This window comes from Protopterus annectens, chromosome 8.part1 (genome assembly GCF_019279795.1).
Source record: "Protopterus annectens isolate FY-2018-M chromosome 8.part1, PAN1.0, whole genome shotgun sequence".
Taxonomy (NCBI): domain Eukaryota; kingdom Metazoa; phylum Chordata; order Ceratodontiformes; family Protopteridae; genus Protopterus; species Protopterus annectens.
The window spans coordinates 147,449,196-147,474,358 of record NC_056742.1 but is presented as its reverse complement, the minus strand read 5'-3'; the positions used below and the strand labels follow the sequence as shown (position 1 = coordinate 147,474,358).

General features: G+C 38.1%; 1 protein-coding gene across 2 annotated transcripts in view; it reads left to right on the top strand.

The window, feature by feature from the left end:
* Positions 1 to 25,163, top strand: part of GAN (gigaxonin) — a 1,111,762-nt gene that overhangs the window by 391,925 nt on the left and 694,674 nt on the right. For both annotated transcript variants that reach the window (XM_044081792.1, XM_044081791.1), the window contains exon 3: positions 1,144 to 1,494. In XM_044081792.1, the coding sequence (XP_043937727.1) occupies positions 1,144 to 1,494 (351 nt within the window). The remainder of the gene's footprint in view (positions 1 to 1,143; positions 1,495 to 25,163) is intronic.

Here is a 25,163-nt window from a genome sequence, read left to right as displayed (position 1 = left end):
CTTTATCTAGGTCAGAGAAGATGGAAAAAAGCTTCATCTGTCATGGAAGACAGTGTGCGGGAGTAACTTGAGCACAGTTTACCAAGTATATTTTATCAGTTTTCATTAAGGTACTGTCTAGTACACCTTGGAAACAGCCATCTTAATCCATAGTTCAAGAGAATGTGTTGCTAATGTATAGCTGAAATAAGTCTGGTACGCAGCTCTTGTTTATATCTGTAGATCTGTTAATTTTCACCAAGTGTATTTAAGTATGTGATAGCATTAATTGTCAAGGTAGAAATTGATCCACATTTGATATTTAATTTTGAGCAACATTAGCTGAGACATATCATGTTATTTGTCAAAAACTAATGGGGTCATTCCTGATGTGAAGTCTAAACCTTCCCAAAACCAGAGCTTTTTCATTGATTGTGTATAGAACTTCCTCTGATGAGAAGAAATACGAGACTTGGACTACACAAAATTTCCTGGACAACTGTCCAGTTAGATTCCTGAAATGGAAAATGATTAAGTATCTTTAGAAGTTCCAGTAGAAACTGTCACACTGCTTTAAGTTTGTATAAGTCCGACTATCTCAGCAGATGATTAAGGACTTTATTTTTGTTGATAATTGCATTAGACCTTTTTAATCACTGAATCATGTCATTAGCTAGCAAGACTGTAACCTCTGACTGGAAATATGTATTTGCACTGGCTGTTAGGGTTTGGGTAGTACATACCATGTCTAATTTAGATGCAGATGTAATAAATCACTAGGAAATTCTGAGGATGGTTAAGAAGTAAGTTAGTGATTGTTTATTTTGAAGAATACAGTGGTAAACTGGCATTTCAAATCATTTACATAATTTATTGCTTCTTTAAAAGGTGTCATGTTTTCAGGTGAAAAGAAATAGAAATGTAAATGAAAAATAGTATCATTGGTTATAGTTTGTCCCTCAGCGCTCAGGATTTCTGGCCATCTGCGCATCTAAAGTAGGTTAGTTTTGTGCCCGCTGAGATTTGCTTGAAGTACCAAAAGTGCTACAATTAAATATTTGCTGTGATGCATTCATAGTGTAAATATTACATGTCAAGCACTCAAAAATTATGCTGTCATTTTATGGTGATTTATTCATTGCTATCTTTTTGTTTATTTTCAAGATCAGACTAAGCCAAGACACGATTCAGGATGTTGTCCAGGCAGCTGATGTACTTTTATTCACAGACCTCAAGGTATTATGTTGTGACTACCTAGAAGGATGCATTGCTGCTGAAAACTGTATAGGTATCCGGGACTTCGCATTGCATTACTCTCTGTACCATGTTCACCATGTGGCCACGGAGTACCTAGAAACTCACTTCCGTGATGTCTGCAAAACTGATGAGTTTCTAGAACTGCCATCTCCGAGACTTAAAGAAGTAACATCTATTGAGAAGCTGAATGTTGGAAATGAAAAATATATATTTGAGGCAGTTCTCAGGTGGCTAAACCATGATCTCGATGTAAGAAAGGTAATGTTTCACTTGATTGGTTTTGATTGACAATTGAGATTAAGTAGAATATATAATTCCAGTGTAATCTGTATGGGCACAGTAAAAAACAGTGATATCCAAAATGCACAGAATTCAAATTGTATTTATATAGTTCCTTCATGACTTGTCTTTGATCTATGTATTTTTGGGTCTTGCAGGGTGGCATACCATAGGTAAGTAGCAAATCATATTTGCTAGTCTTGTTTTTATTTAAAAAAAATCATTTAGGTTTTATTTTAAACTTAACAATCATGTTATGCTGATAACTTATGCAGACTCTATTGGAATTTGATGAGCATTTTTCAACTTGTTAATCTTTCACCAGTGTGAAGTTCCTTGTTTAAACTAAGTTTGAAATATTACGTACTCGAGGTAGTTAGGTGGCCAGGCATTTACCTCCACTACTTGCTATCCAAGGTTGAATAGAGTGTCCAGCCCTGAGGATTCAAACAGATATATACATACTGGAGTCCTCCACTAAAGGTTTACTGCTCAAAATAAATCAAATGCAAGGCAAATGAAGAGCAGTCCAACCACCAGGCTTTTGTCATTCCTTTGAAACCTGCCTTAAAAAGGGAAAGTGACAATGAAAATGACAAAGTGCAATACTAAGGTTATAATTGGCTGCTACTTGTTTAAATAAGTTTTGTTTGAAAGACAAATGTCCACTGTTTTTCTTCAAGGCAAGGGAGAAGGATTTAGCATTACAGCAGTGAATGCATTGGATGGATGCTTATGGTCCCTTTGTCTCAGACTGACTATTACAGCCAGGAATAGGCATCACCAATTGAGAGAATGTTGGTGGGGAGGCACTTAAAAGAATTCCCTGAATCTGGTGCATACTGTAATTGTAAGAAAAGAAACACCCTTAAGCGCTTTGTATGCCGATGGCTGCCAGTCACCTGTCATTCTGTTTCTTGAAACAGCAGGTTTGTTCCTAGTGAGGCAAATGTACCCTATACCACTAAATTACATAGCATTCACTTTGAAAAAGAGGCAAAATACTTTACAACTGAGTCATGTTAAAGGCAAATAACTATCACAATGATAAAAATCTAGAGAGCGAGAGAGCAGTTCTAGTACAGTTCTTTGTTACTGCTGCTGTTTTGCTTTACCATTATCCTGTTAATTTGTTTACTTGTTAGACTAGGCCATGGATACAGCTTTACTTCCAGAAACTTACCTTGCTCAGTGACATCTCAACTTTTTCTTGTGAATGGATCTAAAACTGTTTAGATCATCAAACTACATCAACTAAAAGCACAATTACAAATGGCTAATACTTTTTCATACAGTGTAAGATGGACATTTGGTTTTAATAAATGCGCAAAAGCAACATGTTGCAGCAGGGAAACTGGGACAGGAATGTGATATATAAAAGAACAACAGAGAGTGTATAAATATCTTGGACTAGATGATGAATTAGCAGTAAAACACAAGCAAATGTAAATAATGTCTGGTAAGGGATTTTGGAAGGCAAGAGCTAATATTGAAAATTGCTTTGACATCTAGGAATTAATTTAATCTCAATATCCTCTTGCTCCTGCTGTTACAGTTTACAGCTGTGGTGTGAGTGGCCCCAAAAAACATTGGATTAGTTGGACAAGAAAACTGCATCATGATTATCTAATGATGTATAAAAAAACAATGCATTGGGGCAATTATATATGCCTCTGTTTTTAGGAGACCACAGGTAACAGCCAGGTAGTTCAAAGGTTTAATCAACGTATTGCACAATCCACAGTACACAGTGAGCGCTTTCATCCATAAAAGGACTTCCTCAGACAGAATAATGTGATTAAAACATAGCAGCTTAAAAACATTACTAAGAAGACACATGACTTTTAATGGTGATGTAACTTCCTCCTTTTGAGATAAGCTACAAAATCAGATCTGTTATTTAACCCAGGTGGATAGCATGCATTTAGCTTTACTTGCCATACATATTCTTTCCACCCGAGCTCCTCTTCAGCATCAAATCTATTATTAATATTAGTCACCTCATCTAAAACAATGAATTTATAATCAACTTTACATGCTGGACTATTTTTATAATTCTTACCAAATGCATTTTTTTTCATCTTTTGTGACAACAGCATATTTATGCTCATATATTCGCCTATTCAATTCTCTTGTACATCCTACATAAAATGAATTGCAGGACAAAGTGCTAAATAAACAATAAATTTGGATTTGCAACCGTCTCTTCCTTGTATTTTAATTAAATACCCATCCACTGTTAACTCTTTACTGTCTGTCATTAAAAAGTTACACATATTGCAATTTAAATATTTGTACATACCTGGATTCACAGCACTATTATTCAAAGGGGGGGGGGGGCTTCAAATTTGCTTGAAACATATTTTTAAAACTTTTTCCTTTTTTTTGTACAAATACTGGCCTTTCTCCCATGACTCTGGAAATCTCTACATTTGACTTTAATAATTTCCAATTATTACTAATAATATTTTTAATAGATGAAGTATCTATACTATTCTCTATCTGCATAGACTTACTAAAATCACTTGTTGGCATTAGAATCTATAGCCATCATTTGACTTCTCATCAACTGGCTATCTTTAAGGGCTTCTCTCACTACACTTTCTCGATATCCTCTATTGACAAATTTGTCGCATAAGACCTCACTTTCCCTTCTAAAATCACTTTCCTTATCTGTTAATATATCTATTCTTTTGAGCTGACTCTTAATAATATTATTCTTTGTCTTTCTCGGATGTAAACTATCATAATGCAAGTAGGCATTATTTTGTACTTTTTTCTTAAAAATAGAAGTACATAAACCCTCACCTTCCTTATAAATAATTAAATCTAAAAAATATTATGTTTATCATACACTGACGTAAATTTCAGATATGAACATACTTCATTTAAATACTTTAAAAATGAATTAATGCCTTCACCTCTCCAAATGAAAAAAACATTGTCGATAAAACGTTTATAAAACTTGATATTTTTCATAAAAATACTCTCATAAATATGAATTCTTTCCCATCCTTGCATAAAGACATTTGCATAACTAGGGGCCATGGCTGCACCATTAGTTTGCTTATGTATCCTTCCATTGAATTCAAAAAATTACAGCTCAAAATCAAATCAAGCATTTCCATTACAAGACTAACCATTCCTTGAAAGTTTATTAACCTTCATAAGTTCAAATCTAACTGTCTCCATTCCCTCATCATTGGGAATGACGGTACATGATGACTTAATATCAAGGGTAACAAGATAATCATCACCACTTATTTTCAGATCCTTGATCTTATTTTTAAAATCAAATGAATCCTTGATATAAGCCTTATTTTCTACCATGGTAGGCTGCAAATGTTTGTCTACATAGATGGCCATTGCTTCAGTTTTACTTCCAATACTTGTAACTATTGGACGCATGGGTGGATTATCTAAATCTTTATGTATTTTTGGCTGACCAAATATATGGCTAATTTTTGGAGCCTCTACAACTAAAAAATACCTAATTTGCTCTGTAATGCGCCCAGTCAAAAAACATTCTTCAATTTGGCCATCTATGAACATATGATCTTTTTTATTTCCTTAAAAAATACATTTTTATAAAAAGATACATCATTCAGCATTTCTTCCATTTTTTCTGCATATACCTTTCAATCTAAAATAACTAATGCACTACCCTTATTTGCCTTAGTGACTAAAATTTCATCATTATTAAGTAGATCATTAAGCAGCTCTTTTTGCTTAACACTTAAATTGAAATACTTAAATTCAGATTTATTTTTTAACAACTCAATTATTTGTTGTTCACATAACATTTGAAGAGTCAGCTCAAAAGAATAGATATATTAACAGATAAGGAAAGTGATTCTAGAAGGGAAAGTGAGGTCTTATGCAACAAATTTGTCAATAGAGGATATCCAGAAAGTATAATGACAGAAGCCCTTAAAGATAGCCAGTTGATGAGAAGTCAAATGATGGCTGTCGATTCTAATGCCAAACAGAGTGATTTTAGTACGTCTATTCAGATAGAGAATAGTGTAGATACTTCATCTATTAAAAATATTACTAATAATTGGAAATTATTAAAATCAGATGTAGAGATTTCCAGGGTCATGGGAGAAAGGCCAGTATTTGTACAGAAAAAAGGAAAACGTTTTAAAAATGTTTCAAGCAAAATTGAACCCCCCCCCCCTTTAATAATAGGGTTGCGAATCCAGGTATGTGCAAATGTTTAAATTTTAATGTGTGTAACTTTTTAATGACAGACAGTAAAGAGTTAACAGTGGTTGGGTGTTTAATTAAAATACAAGGAAGATATAGCTGCACATCCAAATTTACTGTTTATTTAGCACTTTGTCTGTCCTGCAATAATTCATTTTATATAGGACGTACAAGAGAATTGAATAGACGAATATATGAGCATAAATATGCTGTTGTCAGAAAAGATGAAAAAAATGCATTTGGTAAGCATTATAAAAATAGTCCAGCATGTAAAGTTGATTTTAAATTCATTGTTTTAGATGAAGTGACTAATATTAATAATAGATCTGATGCTGAAGAGGAGCTCGGGTGGAAAGAATATGTATGGCAATTAAAGCTAAATGCATGCTGTCCACCTGGGTTAAATGTTAGATCTGATTTTGTAGCTTATCTCAAAAGGAGGAAATTACATCACCATTAAAAGTCATGTGTCTTCTTAGTAATGTTTTTAAGCTGCTATGTTTTAATCACATTATTCTGTCTGATGAAGTCCTTTTATGGATGAAAGCGCTTACTGTATACTGTGGATTGTGCAATACGCTGATTAAACCTTTGAGCTACCTGGCTGTTACCTGTCCTTTTCTTGAAGATTTTTTGTTCCGGTGAGGTGCGTTTCTTTTGACTCTATTTTTAAGAGGTATGCCCCCCTTGAAATCGACTAAGTCTAGGTCTGAAGCTTTGGTATAACATACACATTTGTTGCTCTTGTCAGGTCCAAACATAGTGAAAGATCCGAACCATGAAGAAAAAAGTCTAAGGAGACATCTTTGCTCAGATTAGCAGAAGCATTTGGAAAGGCATAGGAATGGAAACTGAACCAGATGTGGACAAAGAAAAAAATAGGAACTATAAAGAACGTAATCAGTAAAAAAAAAAAAAAAAACTGGAAAGCCCACATTTATGTGGTAAGGGTCCAGAACTCCTGGAACAACCACATATTGATGAATATTTAAAGAACACAGCCAGAAAAGAAGAAAGAAAGCTGGAACACTCCGTTATCTGGAAAGTATACAGAACTGCTGGGATAACCACATGTTCAATATTTAACACAGTAATAGCTAGGGAAAGAAGTAATTAGTTTACATAGTGGACTGCATAGAAGTCAGAGATACAGGCAGGTGTTAGTATCTGTAGTGCAGACCTAGAAACATTTTTTTACTGCAATATACCCATTGCTGGGGGGGAGGGTGCTTTATTCTGAAAGACATAATAATGACTGTTGCATTGGGGATTATGGAAACACTGCAATGTTCAGGTAACCAAGAAGCATTGGTATCATGAACTATAAAGAATTACTTAATATGAACAAGTTCAGATCACATATCACTATCCAGTGCCAGCAGCCAAGATAGTAGAAGCTAAAGAAACAGATTTATTTAATTAATTTATTGTTTATGTTGACTGGGAAAGTCTGACTGGGCAAAAAGCCCCTTTTCAGCAGAGGCCCAGGGAGAAACGCACCACAGAAAAATACTTATTATATAGTCTAATATTACACTGCTGTTTTAACATAGTGTAGAAGACAAGCAGCTCACAGGGTTTATGAAAATTAAATGAAGTAATAAGATATGTACAGTACAAGACAGTAGTACATGAGATAGGGCCAATACAGTACAACACTGCTAGTAATCAGGGTTAATAAAAATTAAAGATGTAAGATATGTGCAATATAAGACAGTGGTGCATGAGATAAGGCCAGTGCAATTGGTAGCATAAGTAAGATGAGTAAAAGAGAGGAAATGTAATTTAACTTTGCATTTAAAAGATTAGTTCAAGTACAAATAACTATTTGATGAGCTATTTATGTATATTGCATCAATTTAGTGGATGGACTAGAGAAGAGAAGTGATACTTTGGTCCCCTGTGAGGGTTTTGCTCTGTAGTAGCAGTGTTACCCTGGAGGTAGGCATGGGCAGAGTTAAGTCTCTGCAAGGAATTGTTTCAGATTAGTTTTGAAGAGTATTAGCTTGTCTAGTTGTCCGAGGGAAAGTAGTAGCATTTCATAGTTTGGATACATAGAGTAGAATGAGTTGCCTGTGCTTGATTTAGAAATAGCTAGTAGTTTTTATTACTTGTGTGAAGGTTCCTAGGTGAGGAGTAAAGCTGAAGGACTGAGAGATGGGCAGTTTTGTGGCTTGTGTGAGGTTATGTGCTATGAGTAGCTGAGAGTGAGTTACTAAGGTAGTTCAAGCCAGTTGAGCTCTCTTGTTGATTTGCAATGGTGGGTTCTACTTGGGTGGTTTGATGCAAACTGCAATTTTACTGGACGATATTGCAGTCTTAATCCAAAACATTCCATGCGAGTCCACCAGCATGAAACCAATAACCAAAGTGTAAAAATGTGCACCCAGTTAGGTTTATTGCATGAACACTGATTAAACACTTTTGTTCCAAAGAGCTTCATCAGAGTCTGTTAATACACTCCATGAAACGATATTTAAACCATAAAATCCATCATCATGTGATGAGTTACAACCAATCGTATATGAACGGCGACATGAAACGTATATCATGTCATACTTTGAGAAAAATGTAAATATATTCTTTTAGTATTAAAAACCATCATATTTTAAGTCCTGTTTTTAAAACATCAAGTAAAAAAAAAAGCTTTACAGTTCAAGTAACAACTACTTTAACAACCATGATCTTAGAGATTGTAGTTTAGTAGACCTAGGTTTAGGAAAATTAGTCATGGAAACATGGTCATTAAGACCTGTGTCATTCATTGTGTTCAGTCTAAGCTGCTAAATGAGCTCACAATATTCCATCTTATTTTCCCATGCTCCTCCAACAGGATCAACTAGATCTGCTAGATCAACTTTCTCTAGAATGAAAAATACAAATCTCTTAAATTGTTTGCCCACTAAAGTATGCTTATACAATGATTTAAATTTTAGTTTTTATATCATGATAGGGTTCATAAATACATTTTAACTGTCTTTTGGTTTTTCCCTACATAAAACTTTTATAAGTCAAATATGAAGCTAGTACACCACCCCATGTGTTTGTCAGGACCATATAACTGCCAATCACCTTATATCCATGTACAATAACATTTGAGCCATGACTAATGTACTTAGTTTCCACATTTGGACATCACCCTGTGTTTATGTACATTACCATTAGCGCTGTGAGTTTTATCCTTCAAAAAATTCTTTTAAATTTTTGGCCCTACTAAAAAGCATATATAGCTTCTCTCCAATTTCCTGTTTAAAGCCATATTGAAAGTTAAATTCCAATTTCTGTTAATATGTCTAATATCAGTAGCATCTGTGTAAAAAGGAATAACTAGTGCTTTCCCCCCTTTCACATCCACAACCAATTTGACCGTAGACTACTTTGGAAAATGCTTCTTAAAATGAGTTTAAAACTGAGCCTCTTTCATTTTAACTCTTGTCCACCTCTTCCAACAAATTCATCGGATAACCTCTGACCTGAGGATATCTGATAATGATTCCTTTTCCTTGTTAAACGTTCTTCGATAACTAATCTGTATACTTTAACCAGTTACCTCTTCACAACATTCCTTTTTTGATGGAATGGGTGATTACTGGTAAAATGTAAATAGGAATTCAAAAAATTGCCTTTCTTGAAATAGTAGATTCAAATCTGTTTTGTTGTTCAATTCCCTTGTCTAACTAATACTTTAAAAATCCCTTGAAGAAGTAAATTTCAAAAACATAGTGAGAAAAATAATTTAAAAAAAATCATCCAATGTATTTAACTCCTCTTTCCACAAGATAAATAAGCCATCAAATGTTCTACTGTAGCAATGGATGTATTTTATAAATTCTGACTGAATAATAATTTTCTTCTCAGGCCAACAGTACCAGGTTTGCAAAAAGTGGTGCATGAATGATATTGTATACAACAGGTCCTGAAAGGTCTTAAACTGTGGAAGTTTCTGACAGGACTAGAACCTGATTAAATACTTCATAATGAACTTTTAGACTGGACTTGCTCTGAGCTTATGCAGTTAATGAAAGCACGTTGGCAGAATTAGACAATGGTATTAAGTCTCTGAATGAAAGAATTGCCTCTTGATTTGAAATTTTCTGTGCACAAAACTGATTATATTAGTATTTTTCAAAACGTAGAGAAGAAATGTCTGGAAATGAAGGTGCATAAAGCTTTGAAGTTATAGATTTTAATGACTACAAAGATAAGAGTACATCCTTCTACTTTTTCTAAGAAACATGACCATAAGAATGAAGATAAAGGGACGTATCCAGTGAGAAATACCGAACAGATGGAACCACTCAATGATTTACAAGAGGGATGAGTAGAGGAGTATGACTCTTCTACCTCTTCTTTTTTAGCTCCTGAAACTCTTTACAGATCAGAGCAAATATATCACCAGGGCAAAAACAGTTATTATCCCAACCTGTACCTCATGTACAAATCACAACAGTGAATGGGATGAAACCATAAATTGCAGTAAATGTTAAACCAGTAAGTTACAAAATTATATGAAGATTGATTATTTTACTGTATATAATTTTAGTATCCTAATTTTAAATGATTACATTAATCTTTAGGTTAGAGGTTTTACTTTCATTTCTGCTTACAAAAGAATATATCTAAACTGTTAATTCTGTTACAATTATTTTGCAGGAAATTACATTTTAGTTTAATGTACCATTCGGATAGAGAGACCATATAGCCAATTGCTGATTTTAAAAGAAAGTATACAAAAATGCCCCTTTACACATTGCTATCTTTGAATGATTTTGTGAAGATGATTTTAGGATATTAGCAGGCAAATACACACATGAATTCAATTTGAATGTCCATGAGAAGAACTGAGTTATCATTGAAGAATATTAGACTAATGAAACCATACAAAAGCGAGTAGTAGTAGTAGTAATGAATTCAGTAGATTACTCATCCAAAATGTACATGCTGAATCATTATATAACAAGGAATATGAGTTTATCGTATAAAGTGGACAGATCATATGCCAAAACTGATGTTTTTTTTAAATTGATATCTTAATACAGGTGGTCATTACGAAGGAGGAATATGATTTTCTGTTAGTCAAATTTCCTTATTTCTGCTTTTTATTGGTATCCCAGAGAAAACAAGATACCCATCATGACCCTCCTCTGAGACCTATAGTGGCAGCCACTAGTTCGAAAATGGAACCATATTCCATCTTTACTGTCAGAAAACTTGTATCATGAAAATAAGTCATATATTTTAAAACATTCCTGGTAGTTTTTGGATGATCCACACAAGGTTTTATATGACAAATCATGTATGATTTTTCACTTCAGATGTAAATTTATTTACCATTATACCACAAGACTTAGGATTAAATTAGTTTAGTGAGATGTTCAATAGCTTTGATGAACTTTCAAATGCTGAGGTTATAAATTTCATGGAAATAGTGTTAAAATGTAATTTCCTTTTCTTTGAGGGCAAATATTTTTGTTATGGGCACAGCTTGTATATCTTTTTTTTTAAACTTGGTACTACTGGCCAGAGAAGAAAAAAACATTTATGGTTTTTAGCAGGGCTAGAAATGTAAGAATTTTTGAGGAAAGAAGCACTAATGTTAATCTACATAAACACAGGGGATGTCCAAATATGGACATTGAAAGTACTACAAATACATTAGTGATGGCCTGGTGATTCTTTGTCCAGGACTGTAAAATTGCCAAACACAAGGGGTGGTGTACTTAGCTTTCCATTTGACGCATAGATGTTTTTATGTAAGGAATCCTGATCTGTGATCATTACCATGATGTAAAACGAAGGAATTTAAATTGATTCATTGTATAAACATAGTTTGGTATGCAAACAATTTGAGATTTTTATCTTTCATTCTCGAGGTGCGAAGGCTAAGGATAAGGCATATGGAGAGTTGTATGAAAGATTGGACACTAAAGAGGGAGAAAAGGACCTGTACCGATTGGCTAGACAGAGGGACAGAGCTGGGAAAGATGTGCAACAGGTAAAGGGTGATAAAGGACAGTGAGGGAAACATACTCACAAGTGAGGAGAGTGTGTTGAGTAGATGGAAAGAGTACTTTGAAGGGCTGATGAATGAAGAGAATGAGAGAGAGAAGGTTAGATGATGTAGGTGATAGTGAATCAGGAAGTGAAACAGATTAGCAAGGAGGAAGTAAGGACAGCTATGAAGAGGATGAAGAATGGAAAGGCTGTTGGCCCAGATGACATACCAGTGGAAGCATGGAGGTGCTTAGGAGAAATGGCAGTGGAATTTTTAACCATATTGTTTAATGAAATTTTGGAAAGTCAGAGGATGCCTGAGGAGTGGAGAAAGTGTTTTAGTACCTATCTCTAAGAATAAGGGTGCTGTGCAGAGCTGCAGTAACTACAGAGGGATAAAATTGATCAGTCACAGCTTGAAGTTATGGGAAAGAGTAGTGGAAGCTAGGTTAAAAAGGGAGGTGATGATTAGTGATCAGCAGTATGGTTTCATGCCAGGAAAGAGCACTACAGATGCAGTATTTGCTCTGAGAGTGTTGGAGAAATACAGAGAAGGTCAGAAGGAGTTGCATTGTGTCTTTGTGGACATAGAAAGGGCATATGACAGGGTGCCTAGAGAGGAGGAGTGGTATTGTATGAGGAAGTCAGGAGTGGCAGAGAAGTATGTAAGAGTAGAACAGGACATGTACGAGGGTAGTGTGACATTGGTGAGGACTGCGATGGGAGTGACAGATACGTTTAAGGTGGAGGTGGGATTACATCAAGGATCAGCTCTGAGCCCTATCTTATTTGCATTGGTGATGGACAGGTTGACAGTTGAGATCAGACGAGACCCCGTGGACTATGATGTTTGCAGATGACATTGTGATATGTAATGAGAGTAGGGACCAGATTGAGGAGACCCTGGAGAGGTGGAGATATGCTTTAGAGAGGGGAGGAATGAAGGTCAGCAGGGCTAAAACAGAATATATGTGTGTAAATGAGGGAAGGTAGAGGAATGGTGAGGATGCAGGGAGTAGAGATGGTAAAGGTGGATGAGTTTAAGTACTTGGGATCAACAGTTAAGAGTAATGGTGAGTGTGGAAGAGAAGTGAAGAAGAGAGTACAGGCAGGGTGGAATGGGTGGAAAAGAGTGTCTGGAGTGATTTGTGACAGACTGGTACCAGTAAGAGTGAAAGGGAAGGTCTACAAGAGGGTAGTGAGACCAGCTTGTTATATGGGTTGGAGACGGTGGCATTGGCGAAAAGGCAGGAGTCAGAGCTGGATGTGGCAGAGTTAAAGATGTTAAGATTTGCACTGGGTGCGACTAGGATGGATAGGATAAGGAATCGGTATATTAGAGGGTCAGCTCAGGTTGGACAGTTTGGAGACAAAGCAAGAGAGACGAGATTGCGTTGGTTTGGACATGTGCTGAGGAGCGATGCCGGGTATATTGGGAAAAGGATGCTAAGGATAGAGCTGCCAGGTAAGAGGAAAAGAGGAGGGCCTAAGATAAGGTTTATGGATGTGGTGAGAGAGGACATGCAGGCAGTTGGTGTGAAAGAGCAAGATGCAGAGGACAGGAAGAAATGGAAACAGATGATCCACTGTGGCGACCGCTAATGGGAACAGCCGAAAGAAGATGATTATGATCTTTCATTCTCGAGAAGGTTTATCTGTGTCCTAGAGATGGAGCACAGAAGGATAAGTTGAAATGTTGTGAGCTCATTTGGTAGCTTAGATTGAACAGAATGAATGAGCCAGGTCATAACCATGTTTTTTGCTAGTGTTCTTAGACTTGGATCTTAGAAATTATAATAACCAAGATAGCAGTTGTTAAAGGCAGTTTTTTTTTTCCTGGTCATTTGGCTTATTTTTATAGAAAGCTCATTATTAGTAGTTCGTTGAATTTCAAAGCTGTTTTACTTGATATATTTAGGTGTGACACTTTATTATCATCTTTTGAGTATTTTTTTAATATACATGATGGTTTGTAATATTATGTATTTTATATTTATATTTTTTCTTAGGGTTGCATATGATGTGATATGTATTTGACATTGATCATACATGACTGGTTGTTACTCCTCGCATAATTGGTTGTTATGTGATTTAAATATATTTTAGTGGAGTATAATAACAGATTCGGAAGAAGTTCTTTGGAATGAAATTGCTTAATTGATCATGCAGTAAACATCTAGTTGGATGCACATTGTTCCGCATGCATTTTTACTGTTTTGGTATTTTAGTCTAAGAGAAAGAAAGGACAAAATTTGCACCAGTGATTGAAATAGCTATAACTAGTGCTTAGTATCCTGCATATTGAGAGAGACATAGTGATTAAATGTCAGGGCATGCAAGCTGAAACTAGAGCAATCTGGAATAAAGACACCCATGTAATTTCAATATTAGCAGAAGCAACAAAACTAGTAAAGAATTTTCAAGTGTACTTAAATATATTTGTTACCATTTCATGCAGTTCCATATGAACTTCAGAAAGCGGCAATGTTGGGTACATAGTGGGTGATGGGAAGAAAACTGTTGGCAAACATCAAGCACTGAAGAAATACTAATTTCATGAACTTCAAACACACCCTAATTTAGGAGTGAGGTCCATTCCCTGTAATGGTATTAAAAACTCTAAAACATTTAGAGTTAAAAAGGGGGGGGCAGACCAGTAGGGTTACATCAAACTAGTTAAGGCAGCAGATGGAATAAATGTGACATCAGTAAGAATGGACAAACTTAACACTAACTGACCAAAATAAAAAGCAGAATTTCTTCACTTATGCAAAATGTTATACCTGTTCACCAGTGGTTATTTACCTCTATTTAAATTAGCATTAGTCCCCACTATTTAATTTCATTTTTTTCTACTTTTGTGTCTCTATATCCCATTAATACTTTACTTGCAGAGGTATGAGATTTTGATAATTTTTCCTCCTATATTTTTCTTGTACTCTTCTGTCATTTAAAAAACCTTAGTTTTACTACGGAATGTAATCTTAGCCCACAATGGTACTGAAGTGATGGTAAGAAATAATCATATGAATGTTCTACATCATAATTGTTATATTTTAATGGCTTCCTGGTTTATATTTATATATGTTTGCATGTGTGTGTTTCTGACTTTTATAGAAAGTGGTTTGGTTTTCCAAAATTTACTTTAGAAATGCACTAATTTCTTTACTGAAAGTTGGTTGCTACAGCTCTACTTCTTTCTTTGGACAGAGGGTTGATTTAGCACCATGAAATTGAGGATAGGGGCTCCAAATTCAATGACAGTGGCTCAACTGGCAGTACTGTCCTTTGGTGCTGGAATATCAGAAGACTATGGGTTGTGTTCCCACCCCAGGTAATTGGATTCATTTTCCATTACTGAGGCTGCAGTGCAGCATTAGGGCTAGTTTTTAACTGCTTTACTTTAAAGAATTTCCACAAAAGCACAAGAAGTGAGTTAAAACATGAACTAGAGAAAGACTAACTAGAATGCCTTAAGAATTTAATGTACTCTGAGGAATTGGCTGCAGAAAAAAATTATACTGCTTCTGGGCTAGTAAGCAATATGACTCCCTGAAGACAAACATGTTTGCATAGAGTTAGAGGCAGTAAGCATAAGGCTGAAACCTAGAGGTTGGTCAGATGAAGAACCCTTTGAGAAACTTGGTACTATTTGTCACACTGCCAGCCCAGCTATCTGGAGTTTTGTAAATAATTCTGTCATTTGTGAATATTGATATGATTTATAGAGAACTGTATGTTATGTACTGTGCTAAAATGTAATCACAGCATTCCCTGCTGACTTAAAACAGAAATGCATATAAATTATATACCTGTGCAAATTAATGTTTTAATGGTAGAAACTGGAACATACAGAGTTAACTTGCAAAGCTTCAAGAAAATAAGTTGAAATTGAATCGTTTTACAATTGTTATATAAAAGTTAATTTCAATGCAGCAAGGAGACAGGATGTCTACAACTAACTTCTGCATTGTTTTGTAAGTATTTATTGTTTTCTCTCTCCTAGCAGCTGCAAATAGATGAAGGATATGTATTTTTCACACACAAATTTTAAATGCTGGACACTGGGGGTTTAGCCTGGGAACTGAAGACAGGTGACAAAAAGTGATGTCATCCAAGTTAACACAGCAGTAATATTTGATATTAATTTAAGACCACTCAAAGAGAGACTGTGCATTTTGTCTTGGACCTAACAAGAACATCCACTCATCATCAGCATCTGCACTTGCCTTGCTGTAAGTAAGATTTAGGCATATTATATATTTTAGATATAGACAGGAATATAGTAAATATTAGTTTAGATGTTTTCTTTATTTATTTGAGACTGCCCTGCAATATTTTACAGTATTTCCTGTGATTTTTAACTCTGAAGTTACTGTGTTAATTTACTGAGTATTGTTCCATTCTGCTATTTATTATTAAATATATTTAAACCCATCTTTGTGGCTGATATTTGTGAGACATATTTAAGATCTTGGAGTACTTGCATATTTATTTGGTGACGCTGCACAGGCCACTCCTAAATAGTCTTGCATGTCTTGGTCAGACTACCATTTGGATAATAGTAACATTACACAGTAGGACTGGACACCCTTTGCTAAGGGCTGTATAGTAGCTAATAAGTAGGGGTTGGTGGCAGTGGAAACTACCTTATAGTCTTGGCAGAAGGGGACAGAGCTAGTAAACGTGTGCCAGTCTTCCCCAGGTGTATGTGTGTGTGTTTGTATATAAATCAAATCTCAAAGTTTGTGTGTGTCAACAACTTGGGCAGGGCTAGAGTGTGTCATGTTGTCAACTTAAGCCAGGGAGTTTTTACCTTTATGTGCCAACATTCTTGTTCCCCACCTGCCGTTGTGTGTATACATCCAATGGGCAGGCATGCAGTGGGGGATGTACATAGCCTTCCCCCACTATAGTAGCTCAACCATGTTCTCAACTTATTCCTCTCTTTGGACCAAACCCTTCTAATGACATCTCCAACTTCCTCCAGAAATTGGTACGAGGTGAGCTCACATGGTTGCTCCCCCCTCCAAACTTCAAGTAGCCAAGGTGCTTATCAAACTCTGGTTTCCTAGGACATAGCATAGAGGGATAAAGCCTTGACTAAGACACTAGTGAGGCTTGAATTGAAGAAAGATTATTGTGCTTTTAGGTTGCTTATGGAGTCGAGAGAATCTGATTATTCTAAGGGCCTGGTTGGAAAATTTCGGCAAGCTGTCTTTTGCTTACTTTTGTCCAGGTGCTCCCGAATTGGCTACCTTCTCTGATTTAAGTGGGTAACTATGAAATCTGAAGCCCCATTCAGGAGCCCATGAAATACCGAGAAATTGTAAATTTTATGAGTTTTAATTGTCATTAACCATTTTTAATACACTAATCGCTGATACTACTTTTTTGTTTGTACAACACTTTAGTAATAAATGTATAATAAATAAAAGAGAGCAACATCAGTGGCCAAACGTGGTTTCCAATGGGTGGTATCCACAAAGCATTCTGAAAATTATAAGAGTTAATAGGGCAGAAGAAAAAGGGAAGGAGTTGCTTTAAGATACCTGTTGGACTAGTTTATTATACCTGAAAAGCTAATTTAAAAAAATCCTTCACTAAAGGAGACATATTATTGCTGCACATATAATAACTGCCTGTTATTTTCATCCATTAGACCTACTTGGGGCAGTGGAGTGGATTCCAGAACTGTAGCACTCTCCCTCTCTGACATACCCAGGTGGCAGTCTGGTTGACAATTGTAGAATTCAAACCATGTTAGTGCCAGTTATCTGTCACATATTGTTGACAGTGATCTGCCATCCTAAGACAGTATAGTATCAGCAGTACCATCTGTGACAGCCATTCTCAGAAGGGTGTCTTCTTGCAACAAGATTAGGTCATATACCAGTAGGGGAATTGCTAGCTATGATTATTTGCATAGGTGATGCATGCAGTGTTCATATTTTTGCCAAACACTGCTGTACAGAGTAGTATGCTAACAGAAGTGTGTCGTGCATAAAACATTTTTCCCCACAGCACATTCGCTATGAGGCTATGTATGTCCTCTGGTGCAGTGCAGCTAATTTCAAAACAAAGTTACTCTCTCCAGTGGCACAAAGGGATAAAGCTGTATCGTTGATCCAGGCAATCTGTGTTAGATTAGCACGCACAACTAGAGGGAGCAGGATGGGAGAGAGTGAGTGACATATGTCTCACCCATGGGGTGGGGTGGGGGGTTAGCTTGCAAATTGGGCAATATCCAGTGGGAGCTCTGAGTGGTGCAATTCAGAGTCTGGGCCCGCGGGATATGCTGCTGTGGCTTTGCTGTGCAACTCTAGGAGGAGTCACTTGGAGAAGTTTGTATGCTGCTCCCTATAGACTGACAATACTTGGGTCCCTCAGAAGCTGATGATTTGTGTTTGGAGCTTCTTTGGCTGGGTGGAGACCCTGACATATGCCTGGAGGTGTGGCCCAATATCTCCTACCTCATGGGGAATGAATGTTCTGGTGAGAAACAAATGAGCTTATAGGTCATGGGAGGATGATGGTCAGCAGACAGAAGTTACAAAAAAAAAAAAAGTTACAACATAGATGATTTTTAGTCATTTAACTGTAAAACTGATTTGGCTCATGCCTTTTCTGAAGATCACGTGTGTTATACAGCCTTTCATGCTGCTTGACTTAAACACACTTTAGAAATTTGTGACCAAGGGAAGACTAATTCTGAAACATAGAATTGTCACAGGCCTACAGAAAGCCAATTGTGTCTGGAGCTTAATGATTTAAGTAGCTTGATAGCTGATAATGGTAACATTTTGAAATACAACTCAAGGTGATATCAGGCTAAAATTTTTCTTGTGTTCTGTCTCGCTGTCTTCTGCTACTCTGGTGTTCAGGGTTCCATAAAAATGTCTGTCTTTAATACCAGACTAGTTAGGATCATAAGAGGTTACTAGGCTATTAGCCTTACGGCCTCTACAAGCCTAGCTGTGTTATACCCTTGTTCTCTTATGGATAAAGATATATAGTCTGCACGTGAATCCAAGATCACCACTGGCTTGCCCTTGTCTAAGGAGGGGCATAGATGAAACCCCTGGCATAAATTTACAGTTTCACATCCAGTCATCCAGGTTATTTGTTCCAAAGGAGTGGCAAACTCTGGGAGACATATCTGTCTCTCCAGCATGTCCTGTTAATATCGCTGGCTAGGTTAAGATCCCTAGAGCGAGTGAATCTTGTCTCATTAGATTTGCGGATGTGCACTAGCTTCATCAAGGCAGGGTTTGGACTGCTCTGTAGACCAGGCACAAGTCACCCCTAAGCAGTCTGTATGATACTGAGTAAAGTGATAGGGCCTTCACTCTGTCCATGTGTTATAGGCTCTAAATTTTTTTGGTGCGAAATCTCTGAGGTCTCTCCAGTTGCTGCAGATGTCTGGTGAGGTACATACAGAAGGGAACATTGTTACTCTAATATTGGCCTGATGAGAGCCAAATATTAGCTTTGGATGCTATACCCTTGATTATGAGGTGTGCAACGTAGAAGACCTTCCATACTACTGTGGACACATGATCAAAATTAACTCTGTCAACTTGCATTCCTAAATCTCTCACCACTGGGTTTGAACTCACAGGGGTATTATTAATTTTGTATTTAGCAGGGGTTTCTCCTTTGCTGAAAAGGATGACAGTGTATTTTTTTGTGTTTAGTTTAAGTCCTTGGCTTTGACTCCAATCATTTCTGTGTAAGCTCATTTTGTAATATGTTGACATCTTTGAGGGATTCGATGATTGCACCCAGTTTGCAGTCATCAGCAAACTTGGTAAGCCATAGACCACCTATTTTTGCCTGGACTTCTGAAAAGTAGATACCAAACAGTAGGGGACCTAGCACAGATCCTTGTGGAGCAACAATAGTAACAGGTCTGCTAGTAGAGTTGGCATCCCCGATTTTGACTGTGTGTTCTGTTTGTGAGCCAATTGGCAACCCACCTAGTAGCGTAAGGATCATTCCCCAGCTGGGTGAGTTTCTTAATGATGCCTGAGTGGGTGGTTTTGTCAAAGGCTTTGGCTAGGTCGAGATAGACAATGTGAACTGTTTTGCCTTCATCCAGGGCCTTGGTGACATTCTTGAACACCAAGTTTAGCAGACAAGATCTGCCCTTACCGAAGCCAAACTAGGTCAGGTCAAGAGTTTGAAGGTCACCTATATCCTTGTTGAAAAGGTCCATGATGATTCTTTCCATTGCCTTGCAGATAAGACTGGTTAGGCTTATAGTGCTATAGTTTCTGGGGTTGGTTGAGGGACTCCATTTGTGCAAGGGGATTAGGGTTGTTGTTTTCTGCTCGGCTGGGACAAAGCTTGTGCTTAGACTGAAATTGAAGATAATGCTCAGCGGTTCTGTTAACTCCTGTTTTAGACTGTTTAATAAACAGCCTGAGATGTTGTCCGGGCTCATAGAGGCTGTGTTTTTGGCCTTGGAGAGTGCGGCTATGACTTGCTCTCTGGAGATACTAGGCAGACATTTGATGACAGGGATGTTATAGCGTGTGATTGATGGGGTCAGGGGGTGTAAAGTTTTTGCTAAACCTGTCTATCAGGTTGGTGATGTCCTCAGGTTTAGTATTTGTTACCATCCACGGTTAGTTCAGCACAAAGCTAGGCCTTCCCTTTTAGATTTGAAAGGTAGCTAAAGAATGATTTGTGATTTTTTTCTTAGCTAGGGATGAAAACTTCTTGTTTATGCTTTGGAAAGAGGTCTTCCTTTGCTGGGACCATTCATTCTTGTTTTTTGACAGCAGTTTCTTTCTCTTATTGGATGACCTATTTATGCTGTATGTCCACCAGGGTGGCTTATTTTTTCATGAGGATCTTGATTTGATCTGTTCTGGTATGGCTCAGTCTATACACATAGCTGTTTATACAGGACATTTGTTTACATCACACTATAGGGGTCATTGCCGTCAGTGTTGGCAGATGGTCTGAAACTAATGATGCCATTTCTCAGTAGGTTTATAGTTTGCTTTGGAGAAATTTTTTTAACCCTTTTGCTCCTGAGGATGGGTCAAGTATGATTGTTACTTTGAATGAGACTGATTTTTAATTGGACTTTACCTGGGAGAGACCCACAGATAGGATGGTGCAGCGATCCTCCATGTTGGTGAACACTATGTCAAGGATATCAGAGCCCCTTGTGGGGATGCTGTTCATCTACTCCAGAGCATTTGTGTTGACAAAGTCCAGGAGCCTTTGTATGATTGTGTTTGAGCTCGTATATGTTACCTATTCGTTGGAAGGATAGTTGGTCACCCATGACCAGGGTATTTGGCTATACTGAGAGTGACTTTAGTAGGTCCAGGTAGGCTGTGTGGTTTTCATGGTTCATGGTAGAGGACCTATAGCTAACAATTATGTGGAGAGGGGGTCTTTCCCACAGTTACTTGGATGTGGAGTAACTCTAGGGAGTTGTACTGTTCAACCACTCTAGAGGTGTATTTGTCTTTGTTGAAGATGGATACTCCTGCATTGTTTTTTTTCCATGTTCATTGTGTGGACTGAACATGTGGAAGGCATTATAGCCCTGCACGGCCGGGGTACTTTCTGAGGCCTTGAACCATGTGTCTGTGCAGACATCAGCATCTTCCAGGGTGAGAAATGCTTCAAGTGAGTGCAGTTTCTGATTTAGACTCTTAGCATTAAGCAGCATATTTCTGAGTTTGTTTCCGGAGGATATTTTTATGTTGGGAATTTTGTTGTTATGACATTGCCTGAAAGGCACTATGGGGGAGGTAAGTACCTTTGCCAGCAAGCTAAATCCTGTTGGCAACAGGTGAAGACCATCTCTGACAAAGCAGCGCGGTCTGTCAACCATATCATCCTAGGCTGTCAGATACTGGATCCCCCTGGACTGACACCAGAAGCTAAGCCAGTTTGGCTTTGATGCCAGTCATTTACCTGTGTAAGCTCACTTTGTAGTATGTTGACATCTTTGAGGGATTCGATGATTGCACCAAGTTTGTAGTCATCAGCAAACTTTATAAGCCATAGACCATCTGTTTTTACCTGGACTTATGAAAAATAGATACCAAATAGTAGGGGGCCTAGCACAGATCCCTGTGGTACACCACTAATAACAGGTCAGCTGGTAGAGTAGGTGTGCCCGAATTTGACTGTGCATTCTGTTTGAGCCAGTTGGCAACCTGTCTAGTCACATAAGGGTTGATTCCCAGCTGGGTGAGTTTTTCAGTGATGCCTGAGTTAGGGATTGTGTCAAAGGTGTTGGCTAGGTTGAGATAGGCAGTGTGAACTGTTTTGCATTCATCCAGGGCTTTGGTGACATTCTCCAAGAAATCCACCAGCTTTAGCAGGCAAGATCTGCCTTTGGCAAAGCCAAACTGGGTCACGTCAAGAGGTTGAAGGTCACTTATATCCTTGATAAGGTCCATGATGACTCTCTCCATAGCCTTGCCGATAAGGCTGGTTTGGCTGTAGATGTTTATCGTGTTTCACTGTTGCAGTCATGACTGTAGGGTTCTCCCCTGTCGGCAGGCAGTCCTCGGTCGGCCAGAATCCCAAAGTCTGGGTCCGGCGTAGGCTGTTCAGCCATGCTCCCTGATGTCAGAGTGCCAGGAGTACAAAGCTGACAGCCGACGCCATGTTCTCCAGTCTTTCTTGCCGTGCGGTGATAGCAGTTCGCAAGTGCCGGTCGGCTGACTCCTGACAATTTTTTCTGAACAAACTTCAGTCCGAAGACTTTCTTCTCCTACGCAAAGCTAAGTACTCCGTTTGGGAAACTTTTTTCTCGCTCCAGTCCGATGTCAGAAAAAGTTAATAACTGTATTTCATGTGGGAAGCAAATACCTCATAAGGATTTTCATTCTTACTGTATTCCTTGCTTAGGCCCTGACCACGACGTAGCTAGTTGTCGGTTTTGTGCTAGATTCAATCAACGTACAATTAAACGAAGGTACGATTTTGCATTTCATTACTTCGGTAGGCGTTTTAATTACAAAATGTTGTCGGATACGGTTCCGGCTACCGGAGTTCACAAACGACGCAAGGACAAAGACAGGCCTCCGAGGTCCAAATCAGACGATATCGTTCAAGCAGAGCCAGCTTCAGGTTCGGCCATCGTCAGTGAGGCGCTTTTGCAGCCCCTGTCTTCGGCCATTTCAGATCCGATGGCCGAAACGGACTCCCATGAGGAGCCAACTAGACCTTTGAATATTTCTGTTGCAGGACCTTCGGACGGGTCCGGAGCCGCTGTGCAGGTACCAGCTTCCGAAGGGGTTTTCAGGCCTACTCAGCTTTTAATAAAGGCAAAGCCAAAGACAAAGGCAAAGACTCCTTCCAAATCAAAGACTGCAACACAGGCCTCTTCTGATCCAGCACTCAAGTCACAGAAACAGTTAGTTAAGATGGCGGAGGACTGACTTACAATGATTAGGGGTTCACATCCCCCTCCAGATAAAAGGCCAAGGCAGGAAGTTTATTATGACTCCTCTGATCAGGCTTCTGTTTCTTCAGTTTCTTCTTCTGACCAAGAATATTCTTTCCCTCCTTATGAGGATTCTGATGCTGAGGAATCCATTCCTTCAGCTTTTCCCCCTGAGGACTTCTCTTTTGGGGAAACTTTGCATTAAATGAGGGAACATTTCCACTGGGAAGGACGGGAGTATTCGAAATCTAAGAAAAGACTAAGGGATTTTCTTCTTCTTCCCCAACATAGACCCCTGGCTATTCCTCCTATTTTGGATATTGTGGATGATGCTTTTTCAGAGGCTAACTTAACCCCTGACTCTTTTCCTCCAGCTCCTGTTAAGCCTGATAGATATTACAGGGTTCCTGATTCCCACCAGTTTTTATACAAGAACCCTACTGCTGACCCTGAAACCATTTCTCAGGGCCCTAAGGGAGTTAAAGCCGCTTCTGCTAAAAACCCCATTCCCACTGAGAAGGATTCCAGATCTTTAGAAAGATGGGGCAAAAAAGTGTACACTTCTGCTACTTTATCTATTAGGGCTTTAAACTGTCAGTTTCATATGCTGAAATACCAGCAATTTCTCCTGTCTGTTTTAAAACAAAAGCTAACTTCCATTTCCGCCTGTGCAGATGATAAGGAATTACATGACTTAATGCATGCCACTGAACAAGTTGGGAAGCATGGTTTACACTGTGGATTTGATGCCTTGGAGGCTTCTTGTTGGGCTGCTGCCTCTGGCACAGTAATTAGAAGGCATGCATGGTTAAAGGAACAAAATTTGCCAGATCAGGTAAAAGCTAAATTATTGGATGCTCCTGTTCAGCATAATGTTTTGTTTGGATCTAAAGCTGAAGAGGTGATTAAAAAGATGGAGGACAAGGCAAAATCCATGCAAACAGTTAAAGATTTCTTACAAGTACAGCCACCCAGATTTAGTAGGAATTGGCCTACTAAAAATTGGTCCTTTCCCAATTCAGACAGGCATCAGAGGGGTAGATACAGACGCTCCCGAGGAAGGCCTCAATCACAAGCCTCTTATAGACCAAGACAGTGGACTGCTTCCACCCCTAGGGAAGGAGAGGACAGGTCGCAAGCTCATAGGAAACAGACTCAATGACTCCCTCTGTTGGGCTGCAGGAACTTCTTGCCTGGAAGCCCCTCTCGGAGGAAAACTTTCTCTTTTTCACCAAAATTGGACTCATATAACCCAAGACAAGTGGGTTCTGGATGTGGTTTCAAGGGGTTACAAATTCCATTTTCATACCCTACCAAGGCCAAGCGGATGGCCAGATCTTCCAAAACATCAATGGACAGAGGCCTTAAACCAGGTGGAAGCTCTCTTGGCTATGAAAGCCATAGAACTAGTTCCACTTTCAGAGATGGGATAAGGTTTTTACTCGAGGCTCTTTCTAGTCCCCAGGAAGCAAAATTCATGGAGGCCCATTCTGAATCTGTCAGTCTTGAACACTTTTCTAGAGATGCCAAAATTCAAGATGCTTACTCTACAGCAGCTACTTTCACTGCTGACCAAAAATGCATGGATGGTAACTTTGGATTTAAAGGAGGCATATTTACACATTCTCATTAGGCAGAACCGCATAAAATACCTCAGGTTCAAGGCTGGATCGAGGCACTTTCAATTCTCTGCGCTGCCGTTTGGATTGTCCACTGCGCCCAGGGTCTTCACTAAATGCCTGGCTCCAGTAGTAGCTTATTGCAGACTCAAGGGAATTCAAATTTACCCTTATCTGGACGACTGTCTTATTCAGGCAGACAGCAAGGATGTCTTACTCCAGCATCTACAGTTTGTTCAGAATCTTCTCAAGTTCCTGGGATTCACTGTAAACATAAAAAAGTCAAATTTGACACCCTCACAACAGATAATTTTTCTGGGCTTCTAAACACAACAACCCAGATGGCATTTCTGACATATGAAAAACAGTTACAGCTGGCTTCAACTTTCAAAACCTTGGCA